Source organism: Papilio xuthus, unplaced genomic scaffold, assembly GCF_000836235.2.
Source record: "Papilio xuthus unplaced genomic scaffold, Pxut_1.1 DF829758.1, whole genome shotgun sequence".
Classification (NCBI taxonomy): Eukaryota; Metazoa; Arthropoda; class Insecta; order Lepidoptera; family Papilionidae; genus Papilio; species Papilio xuthus.
Window position 1 is genome coordinate 778,289 of NW_013528891.1, and position 23,058 is coordinate 801,346.

The window sequence follows — 23,058 nt, forward strand, 5'->3', positions numbered from 1 at the left end:
ATATATAAAATATATGTCACTATTGAAAGCTTCCATTTGAACTTAATTTTGTGCAAAATTGTGATTTTCATGAACTTTATCATGAGTGATGATTTACGATGTTTAAAAAATTTGATTTGATAACGCGTTATTAATAAAATATTCAAATCGTTGCCGAAATACATAATAAAAATTATCCTTATTTACTTTAAACATATCAATATAATAATTACAGTCGAAAATGGATAAGCAAGAGTTCAAGGTACCTCTATATATTTCTCGCTTATAAAGGTTTCTAACCAAAGTTTCTCGCTTATGAAGGTCGCTAATCTGTTTTCTCGCTTTTAGAAATTTCTCTCCAAAACCCAGTTTCTCGCTTTTAAAAGTTTCTCTCTAACCTAGTTTCTCGCTTATAGAGGTTTTTTCCCTAACCCGAGATTCTCGCTTATGGAGGTTTCTCTCTACACTGTTTGCTTGCTTTTAGAAATTTCTCTCCAAAACCCAGTTTCGCGCTTATGCAGTTTTCTCTCTAACCCGAGTTTCTCGCTTATAGAGGTCGTCTGTTGGGTCCTGATGACTCTCACTTATAAAGGTTTCTTGCTCATCCAGGTTTGACTGTATTATGCAATAAAGTATATAATTTTTGTGCATATGTTCATGCAATGGAACTATTATGTTATTTAAACGGACTCCTGCGCACTTTTATATTCATAAACGCTGCCTCTCTGTAAGAATTCACTGTACAGTTTGTCTGTCTGTATGTCTGTTGTGTCGCGATCACGAGGCAACCCGTAGCCGCCGCCTCCGGGGGAGTTCATTATGTATTTATCCTGAATATAAAAATATATATATTAAGGTACATTTCCACTGCGCATTTTATTGCAAACATATTTTGGGTAAGTAAAAGGCTAAAATCTTACTAATGGATGGATGTTTGATTGAAGGTACCTCCAGAACGGCTGTATGGATCTCGCTGAAATTTTACATAGATGTAGAACATAGTCTGGAAGAACACACAGACTACTAATAAAGTTTTTTTTTAATTCAACGCGGACGGAGTCGCAGGCAACTAGTTAGTAATATTGGAATTGATTCAACATGAGAGAATAGTCACCCCAGGATAAGCTTCAACGGAGGCTTTTCCTCCAAGATTGATAATTCTTCCGTCAGCTCGCTGCAGCAAGTTCAGACCTCTCGCTCCTGGCTCGCCTCCTGTAAAATAACAATATTTATTATTTCATATTAAGTTTTAACACTATTTAATGTGGGTTTCTGAGACCAAAATATCTTGTATAAAACATATCGTCATCCCTTTCATTATGTTTGACAAAAAAGAGATATTACTATGTTTTAAATGAGGATTTCGTTCTCGGAAACCCATAGTAAGCATTAAAGAATATTTTACCGTCGTATCTTGTACTATGATTTGTAGAAATTTTCTAGTATTAAAAAAATTCAAGTAACAAAATGAAAATAAAAAAAATAGTTAAGATCTTATTTTTACCATCCTTATTTCTTTTTTCCACTAAGCGATTGGAAGTAGTTGCTGATGAAAAGTCTTTCTTTTATATGGTAAGATGGCAAACGAGCGAGCGGTCACATGAAATCGCTGAAATAGCGAAGTGACCGTTGCCCGTAGACATACGCAATTACATATGCGTTACCTACTCTTTCCTTCCCATGCATCCTCTCATCCGGAAAGTCCACTTCCACTTCCCATCCTTTCCGTATAAGAAAAAAGGTGGGAAGGGAAAGACTAATTAGGCCTTCAGGACGGGGGGGTCTTAGTGGAAAAGAAGCTTAAATATATACAAACCATTCATCCCATACGGCTGGAAGGCTCTGCGTTCAGTAAGCACTGAAAGCTGAACAGCGCGACGGAACACCAGCTCGCGGATCACACCATCACCTCCACGGAATTGACCTAAGACATTGTTATGTCACCTTTAGTGTCATAATTAAAGACGAACAAAAATTATAAAAAACTGGTTCTTCGCTATCAGTATAGCAATTTTTTCTATATTACATACAGACAAACCAATTTTATAAATATACTATCGATCCAACCATGCGTTGCCTAAGTGGCAAGGGACATCTGATCTCTTTTCTGTCATCCCTACCCTTCCCGGTGACGTTAATTCTCTTTACTATTCAAAGATATTTTTTAATTATATAAAAGTCCCCACTGAGGGCTCGAATCCTACCCTAAGTTAAGGGTGATTAGGTCATAGTCAACCACGCTGGCCAAGTACGGGTTAACTTCACACATATCTTTGAATTACTTCTCAGATATGTGCAGCATCACGATGTTTTCCTTCGCCGTAACAACGTCTGATAAATGTACATATGTAGATGGCGGGATTCGAACCCAGGAGCTGCAGTTAGTTAGTATAAATAATTACCATTGCCTCCAGATCCATGACGTAGAGAGAACTTGGTGACCAGTATGGGGTACCTGGTCTCCACTATCTCCACGTCGGTGATACGTGTGTTGGTCATGTGTGTGTGCACTCCGCCACATCCATGCCACCCCACACCCTGACACACAAATATTTAATATTAATAATATTATGAACTAGATATCGCCCGCGACTCTGCGCGGGATAAAAAAGAGTAAATGGTCTGTGTTCTTCCAGACTATGTTATATATGTATGACAAATTTAGCGAGATTTGCAGCTGTTCTGGAGATAACTTCAAACAAACATCCATCCATCTATAATATTAGTATAAGTGTAAGTGGTTCCCAAATTTATTTTGTGTACTGCCCACTTTGAGAATATTTTAGCGCCCCCATATTTTCAAATATTTAAAAACCACTATAACTTCAAATTAAATTAATTAATTATTGTGACCTATATATGTATATTAACGGAGAATTGTAAAGGAAACTTTTACTATAACCCGCAACTTGACACCTGCAGCGCCCACAAGGGGGCGTTATCGCACACTTTGAGAAACACTGATCTAGAACATAGTGTAGAATAACACATAGAATAATATATAATATTTGATAAGTATATACGAACAGCTCCGCTGCCTCCAGCCACAGTCTCGTAGTACCCCCAGCTGGCCTCACCCAGCGTCAGGTTGTTCATGCAGCCTTGTGACGCCGCGCATACCTCATATGTAACAGTTATCAATGATCATATTTTATATAAATAATAAAACCTGTATGACAGAGCTTTGCTCGGTATTTTTTTTTGAAATTGTGTTTTTTGGAAATTATATTTAAGTAGGAATTACTAATAAAATGATGAAATATGAATAATATTTTTCGATGTTACCGATAGAAAAAGTTAAGATTATGTTTAAGTTGATTATCGATAAAACGCGAATAAAATGACATTTTCTAAAAATGATTCCTAACTAGCTAGATTTATCGCCCCCGAAACCCCCCATATACTAAATTTTATGAAAATCGTTGCAGCCGATTCCGAGATTCCAATTATATATATAAGATAAGATAAAGAACGTCAATAGCTCAGGGGTTAAACACTTCACTTGTCTACAAGTCCTGGGTTCGAATCCTGCCATCTATGTGTTTTTTTAAATTACATATGTACATTTATGCTATGTTGTTAAGGTGAAGGAAAACATCGTGATGCTGCACATATATGAGAAGATCAAAGATATGTGTGAAGTCTGCACTGGACCAGCATTCACTATGACATAGTCACTGACTTAGGGTAGATTCTGAACCCCCTAAGTGAGGTATAGTGACCTGATGATGAAAATACTTCACCAATATAATACAGATACACCTTTTTAAAGATAGACAATGCATTTATAATTGTAGATATGTATGGATAGCTTAATTCGCTATTTTAGCGAATCTATGCACTCGCTAGTTTGCTATTGAATTATATAAAAGGAACCATTCGATACATTGTAATGTCTAAAATCCTCTATAAATTTGGCTTTTTGACTATTTAGTTTCATTCACGATCAGATAGATGGCGCTAATCTCAAACTAAACTAAAACGATAATAAAATAATATTTATTTAGTCTAATATTTAAATAAACAGAAACATTTGTCTGTTTAAATGAGATTATTTACTAATCCCGTCAAAATGTAAAAAGAAAAACAACAAAATATATGTTTTTTTAATTTGAAAATTCTAGATTTTTGTTGTTTAAATCTTACTAAGTTAAAACTAAGTACAAGTTACCTGGAAGGCTTTAAGCACGACGTCGACAATGCGCTGTGACGTGAGCACATTACCCCCCACCACCGCAGCGCCCTCTGACGGGTCCAGTATACAACCACTTGGTATTACCACTTGTACTGGCTTCAAACAACCCTGGAATATTAATAAAAGGGGGTTAAATGTTTTATTTATTTTAATTTCATTAATTTAAAGTGGGTTTCTGAGACCAAAATCCTCGTTTAAAATCGTAATTTCTGTTTTATTACAGATAATGATTAATAAATGAATTTTTGGTCTCAGAAATCAACGGTAAATGCATTTGTATATGGCGAAAATGAATTTTATTTATTTATTAACTCTTAATACTATTATCTCTTATCTATATATATAAAAGAAAGTGGTGTTAGTTACACTATTTATAACTCAAGAACGGCTTTACTGATATGATTGAAAATTGGTGAGGAGGTAGCTTAGAGCCAGGAGACGGACATAGGATACTATTTATTCACTTTTTTTTCGAATTTATGCCTTGAAGAGCTGCATTTTATTTAACTTATCTATATATTAAGTTTTTTTATATATCTACGCGGACGGAGTCGCGGGCGACAGCTAGTAATATATAAAAAAGATACAGAAACAATAATGAATGTACTATTTTTGTCTCTGTTGTCCCCTAAAAGAAATAAAGGGATAACAATATATATAAATGTAACTGTAATTAAGTTCAAGGTTACAAATAAACTTGAACCTAGGTAGAAACCTCTACAAGCGAGATTCAGTCCCCAACTATTAGAAAGAAAATCCGACACTGCCGGTGTACTGGCGCAACACTAGCCTTACTAAAATATCGACGTTTATGTCCCCTCACTAATCATTCTTTGTAAAAGCGCGACAAATTCTAATAATAATTTCTAAAAGTATGTACAACCTTCATAAATGAGAAAGTCAGGTATGAGAGAAACCTCTATAAAAGAGAAAATCACGTCACGTTGTACTCTCGCTTAATTATTTCTTACCTGATTCAAAGGTACGTCATGTCCGACCATACAGCGCAGGCAGTAGATCAATGCTGATAGTGTTATCGCTCGTGGAGCGTTTAAATTACCCCAAACTTCTACCCCTGTACCACTGAAAATATTAATAATAAATTCCAGCTTGAGACCTTCACGCGTTTTAGAGAAAAAAAGGTCACGACAGACGGACAACAAAGTGATCCTATAAGGGTTTTTTTTCCTGTCAGGTACGGAACCCTAAAAAGTAATAAATACTTACTAATATTATAAATGCGAATGTTTGTTACATCATGTATCTCTGGAACTGTTGCATGGATCTTGAGGAAATTTGGCACACATATAGAACATAGTCTGGAAGAACACATAAGGTGCTTATTTTTTTATTGTGCGCAAACGGAGTCTCGAGCGACAGCTAGTAAAGTATGAAAGTAAAAATAAATAATATGAGAACGTCAGTGACTCAGGGGTTTAAGCACTTGACTTGCAATCTGTAGGTCCAGGGTTCGAATTCCGCCATGTGTTTTTTTAAAATTACATATGTACATTTATCTGTCATTCTTACGGTGAAGGAAAACATCGTGATGCTGCACATATATGAGAAGATCAAAGATATGTGTGAAGTCTGCACTGGACCAGCATTCACTATGACATAGTCACTGACTTATGCTAAAACTCTACATTAATTAATCTTACTAATATTATAAATGCGAACGTTTAGATGGATGGATGGATTGATGTAGAACACAGTCTGAAAGAACACATAAGGTGCTTATTAGGTTTTTTTATTTCGCAGAGACGGAGTCGCGGGCGACATCTAGTAAAACATAAATAACTTACGTGAAATCACAAACAGCACTTCCTTTATCCTTATCAAGTGTGACAGTGAGCTGTATAGGTGTGCCATTGTCCATGTACTCTGTAGCATGTAGTACTGCCGACCCTGTCTTCTTGATAGCGTTCTTTGCTATATCCTATTCAATTTAAAATATAAATATACTCTGTCACTGACAATAATACATTTTTAGTCTGTGGAAAAATATCGTAGTTTTTATAATAATAAAAAAAAATATTTTTCAAAAGAAAAAAAAATAACACTTTAAAATTATCAGTAAATTTTGGCGTTTTTCGTAATTAATTACTCAATTTAACATAACATCTTTATTTATAATAAAAGAATAACAGTGGGTTTCTGAAACCAAAACCTTGATAAACCCTATTTATTATCTCTGTTTTGTCAAAGTTAACAAGGATGACGATACATTTCCCGGAGGCCTAATTTAGTCCTCTTTCCCTTCCTACACTTTTTCTTATAAGGATGGGAAGTGGAAGTGGACTTTCCGGATGAGAGGATGCATGGGAAGAGAAAATATTTTCTTTCTGTGCATCCTCTCCTCCGTCGATAAAAGGTAGGCATATGCGATTGCGTATGCCTATGGGCAACGGTCACTTCGCTATATCAGCGATTTCAGGTGGCCGCTCGCTCGTTTGCCACCTTATGATATAAAAAAATGATAAAGAGATGTTAATCTCAGAAACCCACGGTAAGATAATAAAGCTTACTTTAAGCATATCCCTGACAGCCAGCTCTGCGTTCTTCTGTATATGCGCCATGTAAGCCTGCACTACATCTAGACCGTACTGGTCTATTAGTTCTGACACCAGCTGTATGCCCTGGATAAAGATAAAGTCAAATTATTAATAACTAGCTGTAGCCCGCGACTCCGCCTGCGAGGAAGTGAAAAAAAAATAGTAGCTTATGTGTTCTTCCACACAATGTTATACATGTATGACAAATTCAGCGAGATATGCAGCTGTTCTGGAGATATCTACAAACAAACATACATCCATACATCTATCTATACATTTGCATTTATAATATTAGTAGGAAGTAAGATATATGACAAATATATGAAACAATTTGTAGAATAAAGTAACATCTCATAAGAAATTAATTTATTTTCAGTTAACAGATTGCAAAAAGAATTTTCGAATTTTAAAAACGTATCGTTAATTATACAGTCGAACCTAGTTAAGCGAGAATCCAAGGGACCGAGATATCTCGCTTATAGAGGTTTCTCGCTTATCCAGTTCTCGCTTACTTAGGTTTGACTATATTTTATTGTCATAATTACAATAAAGTTAATACTTCACTTACTCTTTGATTAGCAGCAACTTGAGCCTTTAAATCTGATAAGTTGTCCGCCAAGTTCCTAGTACCAGAACAACCAGGCTCCTTGCCTGGAGCCATTAATTCTGTGGACAAATAAAATTAAAAAATTAACATTTAAATAGTCAAGGCTATATATTAATAAAATCGGTGTGTCTGTATGTAATTAGAAAAAAAAAACATATAAGGTACATATGATGTCGTTGCTGATAACGAAAAACCTTTTTTTTCTCTATATGTCTGTCCGGATGGTTATGTTTGTTCCGGGTAATCTCCGGAATAACAGGACAGATTTTGAAAGGACTTTGACTGAATGGTAGCTTATGTCTGCGGGCATGTTATAGGTTACTTATCTCTGTACAGACGAAGTCGCGTGCGACAGCTAGTTAAGGGTAACTTTAAGTTTAGAATCGTCTTATAAGTCATTAAAATATTTTAAATTTGTGTTTCAACAGTCAAAACCAACATTAAAAGGCTAGCGGAAATGTTTTTTTTTATATATCATAAGGTGGCAAACGAGCGAGCGCCCACCTGAAATCGCTGAAATAGCGAAATGACTATTGCCCATAGACATACGAAAGCGCAAATGCGTTGCCTACCTTTAATTGACGGAGGAGAGGATGCATAGAAAGAAAATATTTTCCATCCTCTCATCCAGAAAGTCCACTTCCACTTCCCATCTTTTCCTTATAAGAAAAAGGGTGGAAAGGGAAAGATGACTAAATTAGGCCTCTGGGACGCACACTCATCAGACTGTAGTTGGAATAGTTTCCACTTGAGGCGTGTCTTCTGTATGGTCGTGATATTTCACCGGGCGAGCCGGGACAATTCGTGCGAACATGTTAAAGCGGGCTCTACCACTGTTAAAATGGAAACTGGAAATGTAGATTAAATAAATCTTACCATCCACTAAGTTGTCTTCATTAAAATGTCCACCATCAACTAATAGGAAGGATTTGAATGCAGCGCCCTCTTGTGCGAGATGTGTGGAGTGCGGCGGCATGGAGCCCGGCGTTAACCCGCCAATGTCCGCGTGATGGCCGCGCGATGCTACGAAGAATATCGGATTTGCAGACCTGCAAACAAATATTATAGCATTTATATATCTAGACAATACTGTTCCAGTTTTTCCAAAACCACTATAAGTGATAAGTCCCAACGGACGACCCCCATAAGAGAAATTGGAGTAGGAGAGATACTTCTATAAGCGAGAGTTATTGTGCGGTCAAAACGTACTACCTCCATAAGCGAGAAACTCGAGTAAAAGAGAAACTTCTATAAGCGAGAATTCTATCCCGATAGACAAACTCCATAAGCGAGAAATTTGGGTAACAGTGAAACCTTTTTAAGCGAGAATCATTTGCCTAGTTCCGACAGACGACCAACATAAGCCAGAAACTCGGGTAAGAGAGAAACCTTTGTAAGCGAGAAAAATCTGTCCTTTAGACTCTCGCTTATCCAGTTTCGACTGTATTAAGTAATAAAGAACAGCAATATTCTGCCCATGATCTACAAGTAGTAAATACGGATTTTCATATAGCTATCTCTTTCATTCTCTTTGATATAAAAGAGATAACAATACAAGTGTCTTGGAAACATATATCAAGACTTACTTATGAAAAACGGGCGTAATAACAGTTAAGTCGGGCAAATGTGATCCGCCCGCTTTGGGATGATTGGCCAACAGCACGTCGCCCGGCTTCATACTGCCACCTCTAACTTTCATCTGGAAAATAAAAATCTAGCTATAAACAGTTATGATAGTTATCGCCCGCGACTCTGTCCGAAAAATTAAAAAAAAACTTAATTAGTAGTACTTTTCTGTCATTCTGGATATAACTAGAAACAAACATCCATCCAAACATTCGCATTTATAATTAATTCTGTTCGTTTACCGATAGATGGCGCTATTTATAATTTTTAATTATTTACCTGTGGTTTCTGAGACCAAAACTTTTGACACAACAGACATAAAAAAATATTTTATACGGGGATTTTGGTCTTAGAAATCCACGGTTAGTAATCTATCTTAAAAGCCAAGCTTTTATTATTTTGAAGTCATATTCATTACTTTCTGCAAATCTATATATAAAAATCAATTGCTGTTCGTCAGTCTCGCTAAAACTGGAGAACGGCTGAACGGATTTATCTTATCATGGTCTTGAAATATTCGTGGAGGTATAAAGAAGGTTTAAAAGGTGAGAAAATAATTGCCGAGAACTAATTAAGATTTTTTTTTATTCCACGCGAACAGAGTCTCGGGTGACAGCTAGTTAATAATATCAAAAACTGTATCTTTTTTTACAATTTTTCATATTATTTACTTCGAGACATAGATATATAAAAAATTGAACATTTACCTGATACTGCACAGTTTCCTGCATGGCTCCGAGATGTACAGGAATATGAGGTGCGTTGGAAACCAGCCCACCATCAGGTCCGAATAACGCGCATGAGAAATCTAATCGTTCCTTTATATTTACTGATATTGACGTACGTTGAAGCACCCTACAATATGACTTATTTAAATTCCGTTATATTGTAAAACTTGATAAATCTAATTATTATACATCTAAGATATTTGAGAGCATAGCTCAGAGGTTAAGTACTTGACTTGTAATCTACAAGTCCTGGGTTTTAATCCCGCCATGTTTTTTTATGTCATACGAGCGGGCGGAGAAAGATCACTTATCTCTATTAATGGACTGGCTATAAGACTGATATTATGTGCGTATTTGATTATCGCCATTTTGACGCTAATCCACAAAACTACAAAACCTGTCAGGGTTTGAACTAATAAGATAGAATTAAATGTCAACACAACACTCTAACACAGTGTTTCCCAAAGTGTGCGATAACGCCCCCTTGTGGGCGCTGCAGGTTTCAAGTTGCAGGTTATAGTAAAAGTTTCCTTTACAATTCTCCGTTAATATACATATATAGGTCACAATTATTAATTAATTTAATTTGAAGTTAGTGGTTTTTAAATATGTGAAAATATGAGGGGCGCTAAAAAATATTTATTCAATAGTAGACAAAATAAGTTTGGGAACCACTGAACTAACACATCAAAAATTGTCATTTCCAAGGAATGGCCTAATTATTTATAGAAATCAGTGGATAAAATGCTCAAACAAGTTGACTTATTAAATTATTCAAACTATCGTGAGACATTATACTAAACTGATATATAAACACGGCTAAACACTCACGGCTCACTCAGTGAGCTGAGGGCCGCGTCCGCGAAATAATACCAGTACCACTCATCCTGATGAAGGGCCCCCGATGGGCTCGAAACTAGTCGGTGCCGCCACCGGACGTATATACGTCAGTGTTTAGCCGTGTTTATATATCAATTAAGTTAACTTATTGTTTAAAAACCGATAGTGAAATGAATGATATATTTCATTCAGTCATTCAGTCGTTCATTCAGTGATTCACTTACCTTCCCATCTGTTCCGCGATCGACATAAATCTATGTGAGAATATACTCAATTGAACTGAATCCAGATCTGCTGTTACTTTCTTTGTCAAACCCGACCCTATTGTTATACGAATGTCTCCATACTTTGTTATCTCCGCGTGACAACCTTAAATATATAGCACGTATATAAATCTTACTAATATTATAAATGATAGACAGCAAGCAATGAACAAAATTAAAAATGTATGAAAATAAAGATTACAAAGTTAAAAAGGTCTCTGACCGAGCGTCAGAGAGACAACAGAAGGTGGCTAGAAATTAGCCAGCAGGAAAAAAAATATTATATGATAAATGAGAATGTTTAGATGTTTGTTAGAAGGTATCTTCAGAACGGCTGTATAGATTTCGCTGAAATTTGGTATGGATGTAGAACATAATCTGGATTAGGTTTTTTTAAGTTTGTTTTTAATTCCGCGCGAACGGAGTCGCGGGCGACAACTATAGACCAACAAGGATGTATGTCTCATTGCGCATAAGTCAAACTAAATTAAGACAGCACACTAACGCCCCCATGTCATTGTCATAAAATGTCACAATCTTCTTTGTACTGTAACTGTCATTTCATTTTTGTCATTTATGTCATTTTCAATTGAATTATTTATTTTAGAAGTACATTAAAATATTTATCTTCTTTACAAGCTGTCGCCCGCGACTCCGTCTGCACGGAATTAAAAAATTATTAGTAGCCTATGTGTTCTTCAAGACTATGTTCTATGTATGCCCAAATTTATCGAGATCCATACAACCGTTTTAGAGATACCTTCAAACATCCATCCATCTAAATATTGGCATTTATAATATTAGTATTCTTTACATTTTTAGACATTAGTTAGAATCCTTTGTCGGGAATGGCGCGCTTTTACAAAGTCAAGTATCAGAATGATTAGTGAGGGACATAAACGTCGATATTTTAGTAAGGATAGGTGTGCCAGTACACCGGCAGTGTCGGATTGTGTTCCTAACAATATGTATTACTAAATTGATTATCAAAGTGGCGCTAGTGTGCTAACCTGGTTCAATCAATACAGTTGACAGATTATCCATAATAATAGCTGGCCCTTGAATTATTTGTTCCGGCATCAGCTTATCCAGTAAATGTATCTCTGTGTCCTCATATCCACCTTCGAAGTAAACTTTCACTGTCTGTAATATTTAATTAGTGTCATCAGACATCATGGGGGGAGGGAGGGGGGACAATGAAATGTGACATGTAACAAGGGGGAGGAGGATTTTGTGACGTCACATTTTTTTTTGTGGAGATAGAATTTTTAGGCAATCCGACGCCCATGACAGCCAGGGTGGGTTTAAATTGAACAGAATGACAAAGACGGAGAATGAATCAAAAAATCCCTTTTCATGTATAATGGATGGCCCTTTAAATATACAAACGCATATAAAATTGTCCTAAATAATATGAGAGTTTCTAATTCAAAAACAAGTACAAAAACTTTTTATCTCAATTACTCCAAAGAGAAAGACAGAGATGTCGTAATTTTCACACTTACGTTCTTAAATTTATACTTATTTATATGAATTACAATATTAAATAACAACGTTTTTTTTCTAATATTACCTTTTCAGCGATTAGTTTAACCCCTTTCCCAGTGGGCGGCGCCACTGGTTCAGCAAACTGACTCATACCAACACCGCGCACGCGCACGTCGTCCACAATCACATCTCTGTCTGCTAGAGTGAAGCCAAATTCATTCTTATACCTATGATAATAGAAATCAAATTAACATCTTATAGATTAGAGTAAGTATTATTGCATTTAGTTTTAGACTAGCTGTCTCCCTCGACTCCGTTCGTGTGGAATTAAAAAAAAAAGTTAATAAGTAGGCTATGTGTTATTCAAGACTATGGAATGACTGTGTGAAAGAGGATATGCGTAAGAAGGGGGTAGACTCGGATATGACGGCTTATAGAGATGTATGGAGGAGTAGTACATACTGTGCCGACCCTCGATAGGGATAAGGGCAGGTTGATGATGATGATGATGTGTTATTCAAGATTATGTTCTTCATGCCAAATTTCATCGAAATCCATGCGTACTGGAGATACATTCTAACATACATCCATCCATCCAAACATTCGCATTTATATTATTAGTAAGATTTAACTTGAAATCAGATTTCTAGTTTATCTATCACCCCTTATCCCCCTTAAATTAAATCCTTGGTGGTTTCCGAGACTAAAATAAGTTAGCGCGGAATATAAAAAAGTTAATGAGTAGCCTATGTGTTCTTCCAGACTATGTTCTATATCTATGACAAATTTCATAAAGATACATACAGCCATTCTGGAGAAACCTTATAACAAACATCCATCCATACATCTAAACTTTCGCATTTATAACATTACTAAGAATTTCAAAACTCTGCTATTATTTCCATTTAAAAACACGGTGAGGTATGTTTTTTTAATTTTTTAGTATTCCGTACCTCAAAAGAAAAAACAGAACCCTATAATCACTTTTTATCCAGCTGTCGTGTCAAGAACCCTTTTTATTAATTTATTTCTATTGTTTATTTACAAAAATTAAACATATCAAGTTTATCAAATAAATGAATTATAATTTACTCACCTATGAACAAAAGCAGTATAGAAGTCTCCATGCCTGCAGGCGGTGGAGGAGCTGGGGTCCATGATGGGGGCCACCATCAGCGCACAGTCTGTACCCGAGTACCTCAAGTGGAGGTATGGTTCTAACACTATTTGGGTGTCATCGAAGCCCTACGAATAGCCATTACGTAGATATATGTCCATAAGGAGGGGCATCCCCCCCACTTTTCCCATAAAGTTATATTAATAGGAGCTGTTTCCCCTTTAAACCTAATTTAGATTATCAGCTGGCGATGCTCATGAGACGTAACCCACAATTTTTGTTTTAGACAATTTTGTTAGCTTAATTACTTAATAACTTTTTTATACAACAAAAGGTGGCAAACCAGCGGCCATCTCAAATAGCGAAGTGACCGTTGCCCATAGACATACGCAATTGCTTATGCGTTGCCCACCTTTAATCCACGGAGGAGAGGATGCACAGAAAGAAAATATCTTCCCTTCCCATGCATCCTCAAATCCGTAAAGTCCACCGTCACTTCCCATCCTTTCCGTATATGAAAAAGGGTGGGAAGGGAAAGAGGACTAAATTAGGACTCCGGGACGCTTATTAACATAACAATCTTTGTTTGCTTTATTTTCAAAACCTGCTAATTATATTGAAAAAAATCTTTTTGTATTCAATAGGAGGAGGATTCAGGAAGGTTGTAGGATACTTAACATCACGCTGTAACACTTAGGGGTGAAGAAACAAGATAAAAAACATTTAGAGGGATATTTTGTGAGGCGTGTCTAGAGTATACCTGAGCTCGCAGCTTGTCCCTGCAGACAGCAGCCAGCACATCCAGCTGGTCATCCAGACGTTCATACTGGTCGGGACAGTACACCGCGGCGCAAGGTTTCTGAGCCTCGTGCACCACGTGTGCTAGCGCCATGCCATACGCTGATAGGATACCTACCGTACATAATATATTGTTGACAATCTAAAGATCTAGACTAGATATATAATAAAATTGGATTGTCTGTTAAAATTTCTAAAATAGTTCATATTTCGTACGTATATATGTATTCTTAATTGATAATCAATACGAATAACCATTTTTTTTTAATTTTCTTCTGTATTTTAGCCGCATTGCTTCCAGATAATCTCATCGCATCTCGGGCTGGACCCATTTTGACCTTTAACTTTAAAGTATAATAACTTTATGATGCTTGGAAATAATAATAAACTTACCAAAGTTAAAGTAATTCTATCAACTTATTTTGACATAATTTTATGCAGATCGTCCAATATCTATTATTAAATCGAGTATCCAAAATGGCGAAAACCAAATAAGCACAAAATTAATAGTTTTATAACCTGTCCAGTAGAATATATATCAAGCATAATATTAGTATGTATTTTACAATACCAGCATATTTATGGAGCAGTACAGTAGATATGCCGAGCTGGCGTGCCACTGCGCACGCGTGCTGTCCGCCAGCACCGCCGAAGCATGCCAGCGCGTGCGCACTGGCGTCGTAACCACGCGCTGTCGTCAGTGCACTGGAATGATCTTTGCATTATACTAACTATCGCCAACGACTCCGTTCACAGGAATTAAAAATTTAATTAGTAGCTTATGTGTTCTTTCAGACTATGTTGTACTATGTAATCCATACAACTTTTCTGGAGATACCTTCTAGCAAACATCCATCCATCCATACATTAACATTTATAATATTAGTAATAGCTTCCCGGAGGCCTAGTTTAGTATCAAATCTCTTCATACAATTACTATCATCTCTCTCTGTCTTGCAGTCTATCTCTCTTACACTTTGAGATACCTCCATAAGCAAGACTCAATATCCGGCATCAACATAAAACCTCCATAAACAAACAAAGGTAGAAAAAAAATCTTCCATCAGCATCATCATCATCAGCTCACTATACGTCCCCACCAAGGGGACCCTAAATTAGTGACTGTCATAGTCAACCACGATGGTCCAGTGCAGAGTTCACACATATCTTTGATCTTCTCATATATGTGCAGCATCACCATGTTTTCCTTCACTGTAAGACAACTTTATAAGGGAGAAAAATCAACCCCTTGGACTCTGGTTTACTACTAATATTATAAATGCGAATGTTTACATGGATGTTTGTTTGAAGATATCTCCAGAACAGCTGAACGGATTTTGATGAAATTTGGCATACATATATAACATAGTCTGGAAGTACATATAGGCTACTTTTTTTTTAATTCCGTGCGGACAGAGTCGCGGGATATAGCTAGTATTTATATATCAACTCACCGTATCGGACGACACATAGTTTCGTTTGCAACATCGATAAAACCCATTGCAACTTCTTCCATACTCATCTAAAAAAAATAATTTTATACTATTTACTCTATATTTCGAACCTTTGAAATTCCATTAAAAATATCAAAGCTGTATTATTATTGGGAGCGTCAGTGTCTCAGTGGTTAAGCACTTGAGTAATCTGTAGGTCCAGGGTTGGAATTCCACCATTTATTCATGTTTTATCGATAATCAACTTAAACATAAACTTAACTTTTCTATCGGTAACATCGAATAATATTATTCATATTTCATCATTTTATTAGTAATTCCTACTAAAAAATATAATTTACAAAAAACACAATTTCAAAAAAAAAAATACCGAGTAAAGGTACTTTTGATTATGTATATATGTATGTTTAAAAATATGAATAAAAATACGTTTTTTTATTATTATTTTAATCAAAAATAACCTTTTTCTGATCCGAGTGTTACTGACCGAGTCTAGTAAGCTCTGACAACAAAATACACGAGCCGCTCACTCGGATCCGAGTGGTGAACACTAAATGTGTTAACTTTACATCGTTATTAAAAAAATTTATACCTCTTTCCCGCCATCTTGTTTTAAAAATGAATTTATTTCATCAGTAATTCTCTTGAAAGCTTCAATAGTTGCTTCTTTATCTAAAGGTTCATTTTCATTTGGACCGAAAATCTTAGGAAAATATTCTGGTAATAGACGACCTGAGAAAAAAGTAACTTAGGATAAGTTTAACACTTTAACACTTTCAATACCAATGCAATATTAAAGAAATTAAAAAAAAACATACTTTATTCACAACATTTTACTTAAAAAAGAACAGAAAATATCTTTTTAGGGTTCCGTACCTACTAAGGAAAAAAACGGAACCCTTATAGAACTTTGTTGTCCGTCTGTATGTCAAGACACTTTTTTACATTCAAAATGTCATAATTAAAAGTACTATAACTATTGGCATAATACACCTCAATATGTGTTATCACTCACCGAGCAGGAGATTGGCATCAGTGACAGTAAGTGGGCCCCCCTTCCTGTAGCAGGCGGGGCCTGGCTGTGCCCCCGCGGACTCGGGCCCCGCCACCAGCAGACCGGACCGGAAGAACAACATGGAACCTCCGCCCGCTGCTACTGTGTTTATATCTGACACGGACATAAATATATACATATGAGAGAGAGAGACAACAATAGAGAGAGATGGAGCGAGAGGGGGGGGGATATATCATAGTGTTACGAAATTTGCCTTAAAAATAAGATTTTTCCGTCTGAAAATGGACTCGCAAATAGATTATAAATAACTAGCTGTCGACCGCGACTATGTCCGCGTGGAATTAAAAAAAACATAATTAGTAGTCCATATGTTCTTCCAGACTATGTTCTATATCTATGCCAAATTTCATAAAGATCCATGGAGTCGTTCTTCAGATACGTTTAAACGATCCATCCATCCATCCAAACATTTGCATTTACAATATTAGTAAGAAATAAGAAGTGATATATGTTCCTCTCTTTTTGTCCTTTGTTTACCATATCTTGCGTCTCTTTCATGTAACGAAATATGCATCGTATCTCATCATATTTACTATACTATTAATATGCAAAAAAAACTGTGTTATAACTAAAATATATATTTACCCAATTGTGGAGCTTGTATAGTCACACCAGCAGTGGTCGCTTCATGCACATGTTCCAATGAACCAGCATATCTTGACACATCCGTTGATGTACCTCCCATATCGAAACCTAAATAGAAATAAAAAAACCGAATAATTAACTAAAATATGTTATTAAAAGGAGTCCCTTTAGGCAAGGTCCCGAAGATACAGGCAGCGTTCCCCCTCTGTACAGCTAAACTAATTCTTTGACCGAGGTAGCTGCCAGCTCTTCGGTCCCCTGGGATGTCGTTTTTTTTTAATTTTATTTTATATCATAGATTTAAGACTTTATGTAATCATAGAAATAAGGATGTAAATTAATTAAACGCATTAATAGAAAAATATATATTAAGTTTTCATTAATTTCTACAAAAACATAGGAACAGTCTTAGGAACTGCAAATTTAAAAAAAAAAAGCATAACATATGTGAAGCATGTTTTTATATAATAAGGTGGCAAACGAGAGACCGTTGCCCATAGACCCAATTGCAGATGTATCACCTTTAATCGACAGAGGAAGAGACGCACAAAAAGATATTTCCTCTATTACGTCAAACCTATTTCTCCTTCCCATCGTTTCTTTATATGATCATCATCATCAACTCGCTATACGTCCCCACCGAGAGGCTCGGAGCCTACCCTAAGTTAAGGGTGATTAGGCCATAGTCAACCACGCTGGCCAAGTGCAGGTTGACTTCACACTTATCTTTGATCTTTTCAGATATGTGCAGCATCACGATGTTTTCCTTCACCGTAAGAACGTCGAATAAATGTACATATGTAAATCGGAAATCGAAAAACACATTGGTACATGGCGAGATTCGAACCCAGGACCTGCAGATTGCAAGTCAAGTGCTTGACCCCTGAGCCACCGACACTCATGTTTTTTATTACGCTTTATAAGATAAGGACAGGGAAAGAGGTTTAAAATTAGGCTTTCTTTTTTTTAGACTTACCTATAACTGGCAACCCAGTTTCTTTCTGGTATGACGTCATCGCATAACCTACCACACCTCCAGCAGGACCTGACAATATTGCTCTGGATCCATTGAATCTAAAATGTTAAATGTTTAAAAATATATTCCGTTGACTTCGTCTCTTTCACTCATTACGAGTTATACATCTTTCTCTCTCTTTCTTGTAACAAAAATATTCATAGTGTGACTCTTTCACATCTTATAAAACGTGTTTAACACTTTCAGTGCCACCAACCGACCACTTCGCGAAAATCGTAGTGGCTTTTGAATTTATTAAAACCATCTTACTTCTTACTCTTACTAATATTATAAATGCGAATGTCTAGAAGAATCTATGTCAGAAGGTATCTCCAGAACGGCTCAACTGCTCTTGATAAAATTTGGCATCAATATAGAACATAGTATGGAAGAACACATAGGCTACAATTATCTTTATTTGTAATTCCGCGCGAATACAGTCGAATGCGACAGCTAGTTGAAACTAAAACTTACAAATTCATAGGTGTCAATCCACCATCAGATTGCATAAAAAGGACATTGGATCCTTTTAATCCATTTGTAAATCCATCAGCGAAACCTCTAACGTACTCCCGTATGTGCGGAGTGAGGTACGCGTCCGCGCACGCAGTGAACCCACGCGGCACTACACGGACCATTGAAGTCACCGAGTGGGACAGAGATACTTGTTTAAATCCTAAAATTGTATTTATTTATTATTAGGTGGCCGACAAGTAAGTGGCCATAGGCTACCTGAATTCGCCAAAATAGCGAAAGAAGCGCTGCCCATAGACATTTGCATATACAGATACGGAAACGCACAGAAAAAGAATATTCCCTAATCTATGCGTCCTCTCCTCTGTCAAATCCACTTTCCCTTCCCGTCCTTTCCTTATAAGAAAAGGGTGTGAACGGGAAGAGGTATAAATTTAAACCTCCAGAACCAATTCTCAAAGGAATTTGTTCGGAACGAATTTTTATGGCGTTTTTGACCATCATCTAGCTGTCAAAAGGTTAAAATTAGTACTATGCATAGCAAAACTAAATTGAATCTGAATCTGTTGGTGGCATTTTATGATATATAATATATAAAACATAGTTTAAAATAGATGAAATTAAATTAATTACCCAATTCAGTTGCAATTTTCCCAACTTTAACTTCATGATCGTGGTAAGTATAGCTATGTGCGAACACAACAGCAATACTATCTATCCCTTTCTCTCTCAACTTTTTCAGATCTTGTCTGACTGCATCTTCATCCACTTCTTTGATAACAAGCATTTTCTGACCCGTAGTCCCGATAGCTTCCTTCCAATTTTGTTTGGATTTATCGATTTGACAGCGATCATCTAAAGCTGGTATCACCCTACAGTCTACTTCAATGACCTCTTGATATAAAACTTCTGGACGTTTTATATTCTGTAATAACATTATTTATCACTCAGAGACAATTCCCTTAAACTTTGCCTTAGTCTCTTCGTACAAAAGGCAACGTAAATCTTTTAAACCTGGGCGATTTTAGTCGCTAAGTGACTTACATAATACGTTACAAAGAATCGTACATAGGTATGAGTCCTATCATTTTGTTTTTTAGTTATTAGCAGCATTTATTAAATATTAGCAGATTTTTTTTAGTTTACTATTAGAATATTTCTTGTACCATTCCAACTATGCTTGTGTTACTGCTTACGATAATAGTAGAATGGTAGGATTCGAACCCCTGACCTCGTGATCGGATAATCGTACCCTTAACCATTAGGCTATTGGCGCTTTATCCAAATCGTAGCGAGAAAAGTCGCTGAGATTTTCAATATGGCGCCAATATACAGCTGACATACATAGAGTCGACGATTCATTTATACAAGCGAAGCAAAAGTACTAATGCCAAAGATTTACGTTGCCTCATGTACGGACGTAAAGTTAATTTTTTTATATTGTTAGGAAGCACACTAGCCTTACTAAAATGTCGACGTTTATGTCCCCTCACTAATCATTCTGACACTTGACTGTAATGAAAGAGCGCCATTCGCGACAAAGGATTCTAACTAATAATGCCTAAATATATGATCATTGGGAGAGTGGAAACCTACTGTAAAATACAACTAAAATATTATCAAACAGTGAAATCCTAAAGTATACAATACCTTTATTTGTATTAAGATTTTATCACTTTATTAATACTACTCCAAACAATATTATCTAATTAATTGACTACAGTATATTCATAACATTATTCTGACTTTCTACACAAGTCTATTTGTTAAACCTATTTTGACCTGTGGCGCAAAAGCCTGGGAGCGAAATCTCGCACTGGGATTGGCTCCCGCGTTTTCTCGCGACACAGACAGGTCGCGAACACAATTTGTCAAATATAAAATCCTGACGAGATTGAATTAATTTTAATACTGTGTCTTTTTCATTTAATATATTTCGTGCATAGTACGATTTCGTTTTATTATCGGTGCTGATACCAACGCAGTCAACATAGTGACATTACGTTCATACCCATGAACCAATGATACCCATCCGTTTACCAAACTAAGAAAACCCATATACCAATTCAAGGAACAGGACAAAAGAAACAGGATTATTCTACTCCTTATATACCGATATACATAACTAAACAAATAAAAAGATATAGCATTTTTAATCTATAGAAAACAAAACAAAAATGTCCACACATGTGAATGTTTAGATGGACGGATGGATGTTTGTTACAAGGTATCTCCAGAACAGCTGCATGGATGTCACTAAAATTTGTCATAGATGTACAACATAGTCTGGAAGAAGACATAGGCTACTTATTTTTTTTATTTCCAAGCAGATGGAGGTGCGGGCAACAGCTAATTAAGTCATAAACCTAGCTTACCAAATGAAATATATGTGGTCTAGCTTGATTCCCAATATAAAGTAAATCTTTGAATCCTTTATTGATTACAAGCGCCATTTTAGTGCCCTTCCGTTCCAATAGTGCATTGGTAGCAACTGTTGTTCCCATTCTTATTGATTCTATTAAGGATGAATTCACTTTCCCATCTTTATCCAATGCATTACCTGTTTCCTGTAACATGTGTGTTTCCACTGTCAAAACACGTACAGCAACATGTACATACAGTACAATGACAGAGTTAAACTAAATTTTTATAACTAAAGATTTTATAATTAAAACATAAAATAAATACTTTTATAAGTTATCCATAAATTTAAGGCCAACCTATACCAAGAATATTACAATGATTTAATGAGACACTTTTAAATACAGATAAGTACAGTAAAGTAAGTCATTGTCATGTCCGAATGACCTCCATAAGCGAGAAACTTAGGTAAAAAAGATTTCTTATCTTTTTAAATGAAAAATTTGCAGTCTTTGGACTATTAATCCAGGTTTGATTGTACAGGGTTATAGTGGAAACTTAATATTACAATCTAGGTTTTTTTTTATATCATAAGGTGGCAAACAAGCGAGCGGCCACCTGAAATCGCTGTAATAGCGAAGTGAACGTTGCCCATAGACATACGCAATTGCATATGCGTTGCCTACCTTTAATCAACAGAGGAGAGGATGCACAGAAAGAAAACATTTCCATGCATCCTCGTATTCGGAGAGTCCACTTCCACTTCCCATCCTTTCCTTAAGAAAAAGGGTGGGAAGGGGAAGAGGACTAAAAACTCCGGGACGCACACTCATCAGACGAAACACGGAATTGCTTCCACTTCACCCCTGTCTTCTGTATGGTTGTGGTATTTTACCGGGCTAATTCGTGCAGAGATGTTAAAGCGGGCTCTACCACTGTTGAAAGGTTTAAAAGGGTAGGTTTAAAAAATCTATGTTATTCTCTCTTAACACATATAGCTCTCTCTGTTTATTTCATAGAGAATGACAGGGTTAACAATATGAGTTTATGTAAAGAAACCCAGTAATATAACAACCAACCTCTTGTAATATTCTTCTTATTGCTTCTCTTGGTGCATCATCATAATTCTGAGGATCAACTGACAATAATTTCATAACCCTCACTTTGCCATTGGGACAATGGGCATACACATCTGTGAATGTACCTCCTCTGTCTATAGCAAACTGAAAACCTTTTGGTGGATTCATTTTATATAATCTGTAAAAAATAAAGAAACAATCTTACTCATTATAAATACATGTTATAATGTTTAGATGGATATTTGTTTGAAGGTATCACCGGAACAGCTACATGGACCTTAATGAAATTTGGAATAGATGTATAACAGTCTGGTAGAACACATAGGCTACTAATTATGTTTTCTTTAATTACCCGTGGACAATATCAAGGGCAACAACAAGTACTAAATATTCATATTTTAGTGTTAATATGGTGAAAAAAACTCTGACTGACATTATAACTTTTTTTAGTTTGTTGTAAATGGTTAATTAAAAAGTTAATGAAACTTAATTATGTTGTTAAGTATGTTTATTATTTTTTATCACGCGTGCTCTAGATGAAGTTATGTCAGTTAATTATGAAACAAATTGAGTTATTAACTTTATAACAAAAATTACAATAAAAATAGACACTAAATTAATATAAAGTTAAGCTTACGACAATTTATTATCAACATTAAAGTTTGAATGTTAACTGAATTTTATAATTATAATCCTCATATTACCTGTAGAACAAAATTGATACTGATAAGAACAGAAATAGAACAACTTCAAGACATCATTTTATTTAACACAATCTTCACTGTTCATTAAATATGATCAACACTTTGGATTTTAGTT

The 23,058-nt window shown here is 35.8% G+C and overlaps 1 protein-coding gene across 2 annotated transcripts; it reads right to left on the reverse strand.

The window, feature by feature from the left end:
* On the reverse strand, positions 1-23,020 carry LOC106128403 (5-oxoprolinase). 2 transcript variants are annotated; one of them, XM_013326774.1, is made up of 29 exons: positions 22,944-23,020; positions 22,240-22,417; positions 21,175-21,366; positions 19,433-19,724; positions 18,800-19,001; positions 18,287-18,384; positions 17,311-17,418; positions 16,666-16,818; positions 16,243-16,382; positions 15,651-15,718; positions 14,768-14,901; positions 14,159-14,310; positions 13,378-13,526; positions 12,367-12,508; positions 11,804-11,936; positions 10,755-10,899; positions 9,670-9,817; positions 8,923-9,035; positions 8,213-8,385; positions 7,298-7,395; positions 6,703-6,813; positions 5,980-6,113; positions 5,146-5,257; positions 4,151-4,282; positions 3,007-3,099; positions 2,382-2,517; positions 1,796-1,903; positions 1,094-1,191; positions 1-809 (listed from the first exon to the last, which is right to left on the reverse strand). In XM_013326774.1, the coding sequence occupies exons 2-29, from the start codon at positions 22,405-22,407 to the stop codon at positions 660-662; spliced, it is 3,882 nt and encodes a 1,293-aa protein (XP_013182228.1). In that variant the 5' UTR covers positions 22,408-22,417; positions 22,944-23,020; the 3' UTR covers positions 1-659. The 2 variants fall into 2 exon arrangements, with proteins under 2 accessions (XP_013182228.1, XP_013182239.1); XM_013326785.1 differs by lacking the exon at positions 22,944-23,020 and adding an exon at positions 22,877-22,918.
* Between the last annotated feature and the right edge of the window lie 38 nt (positions 23,021-23,058).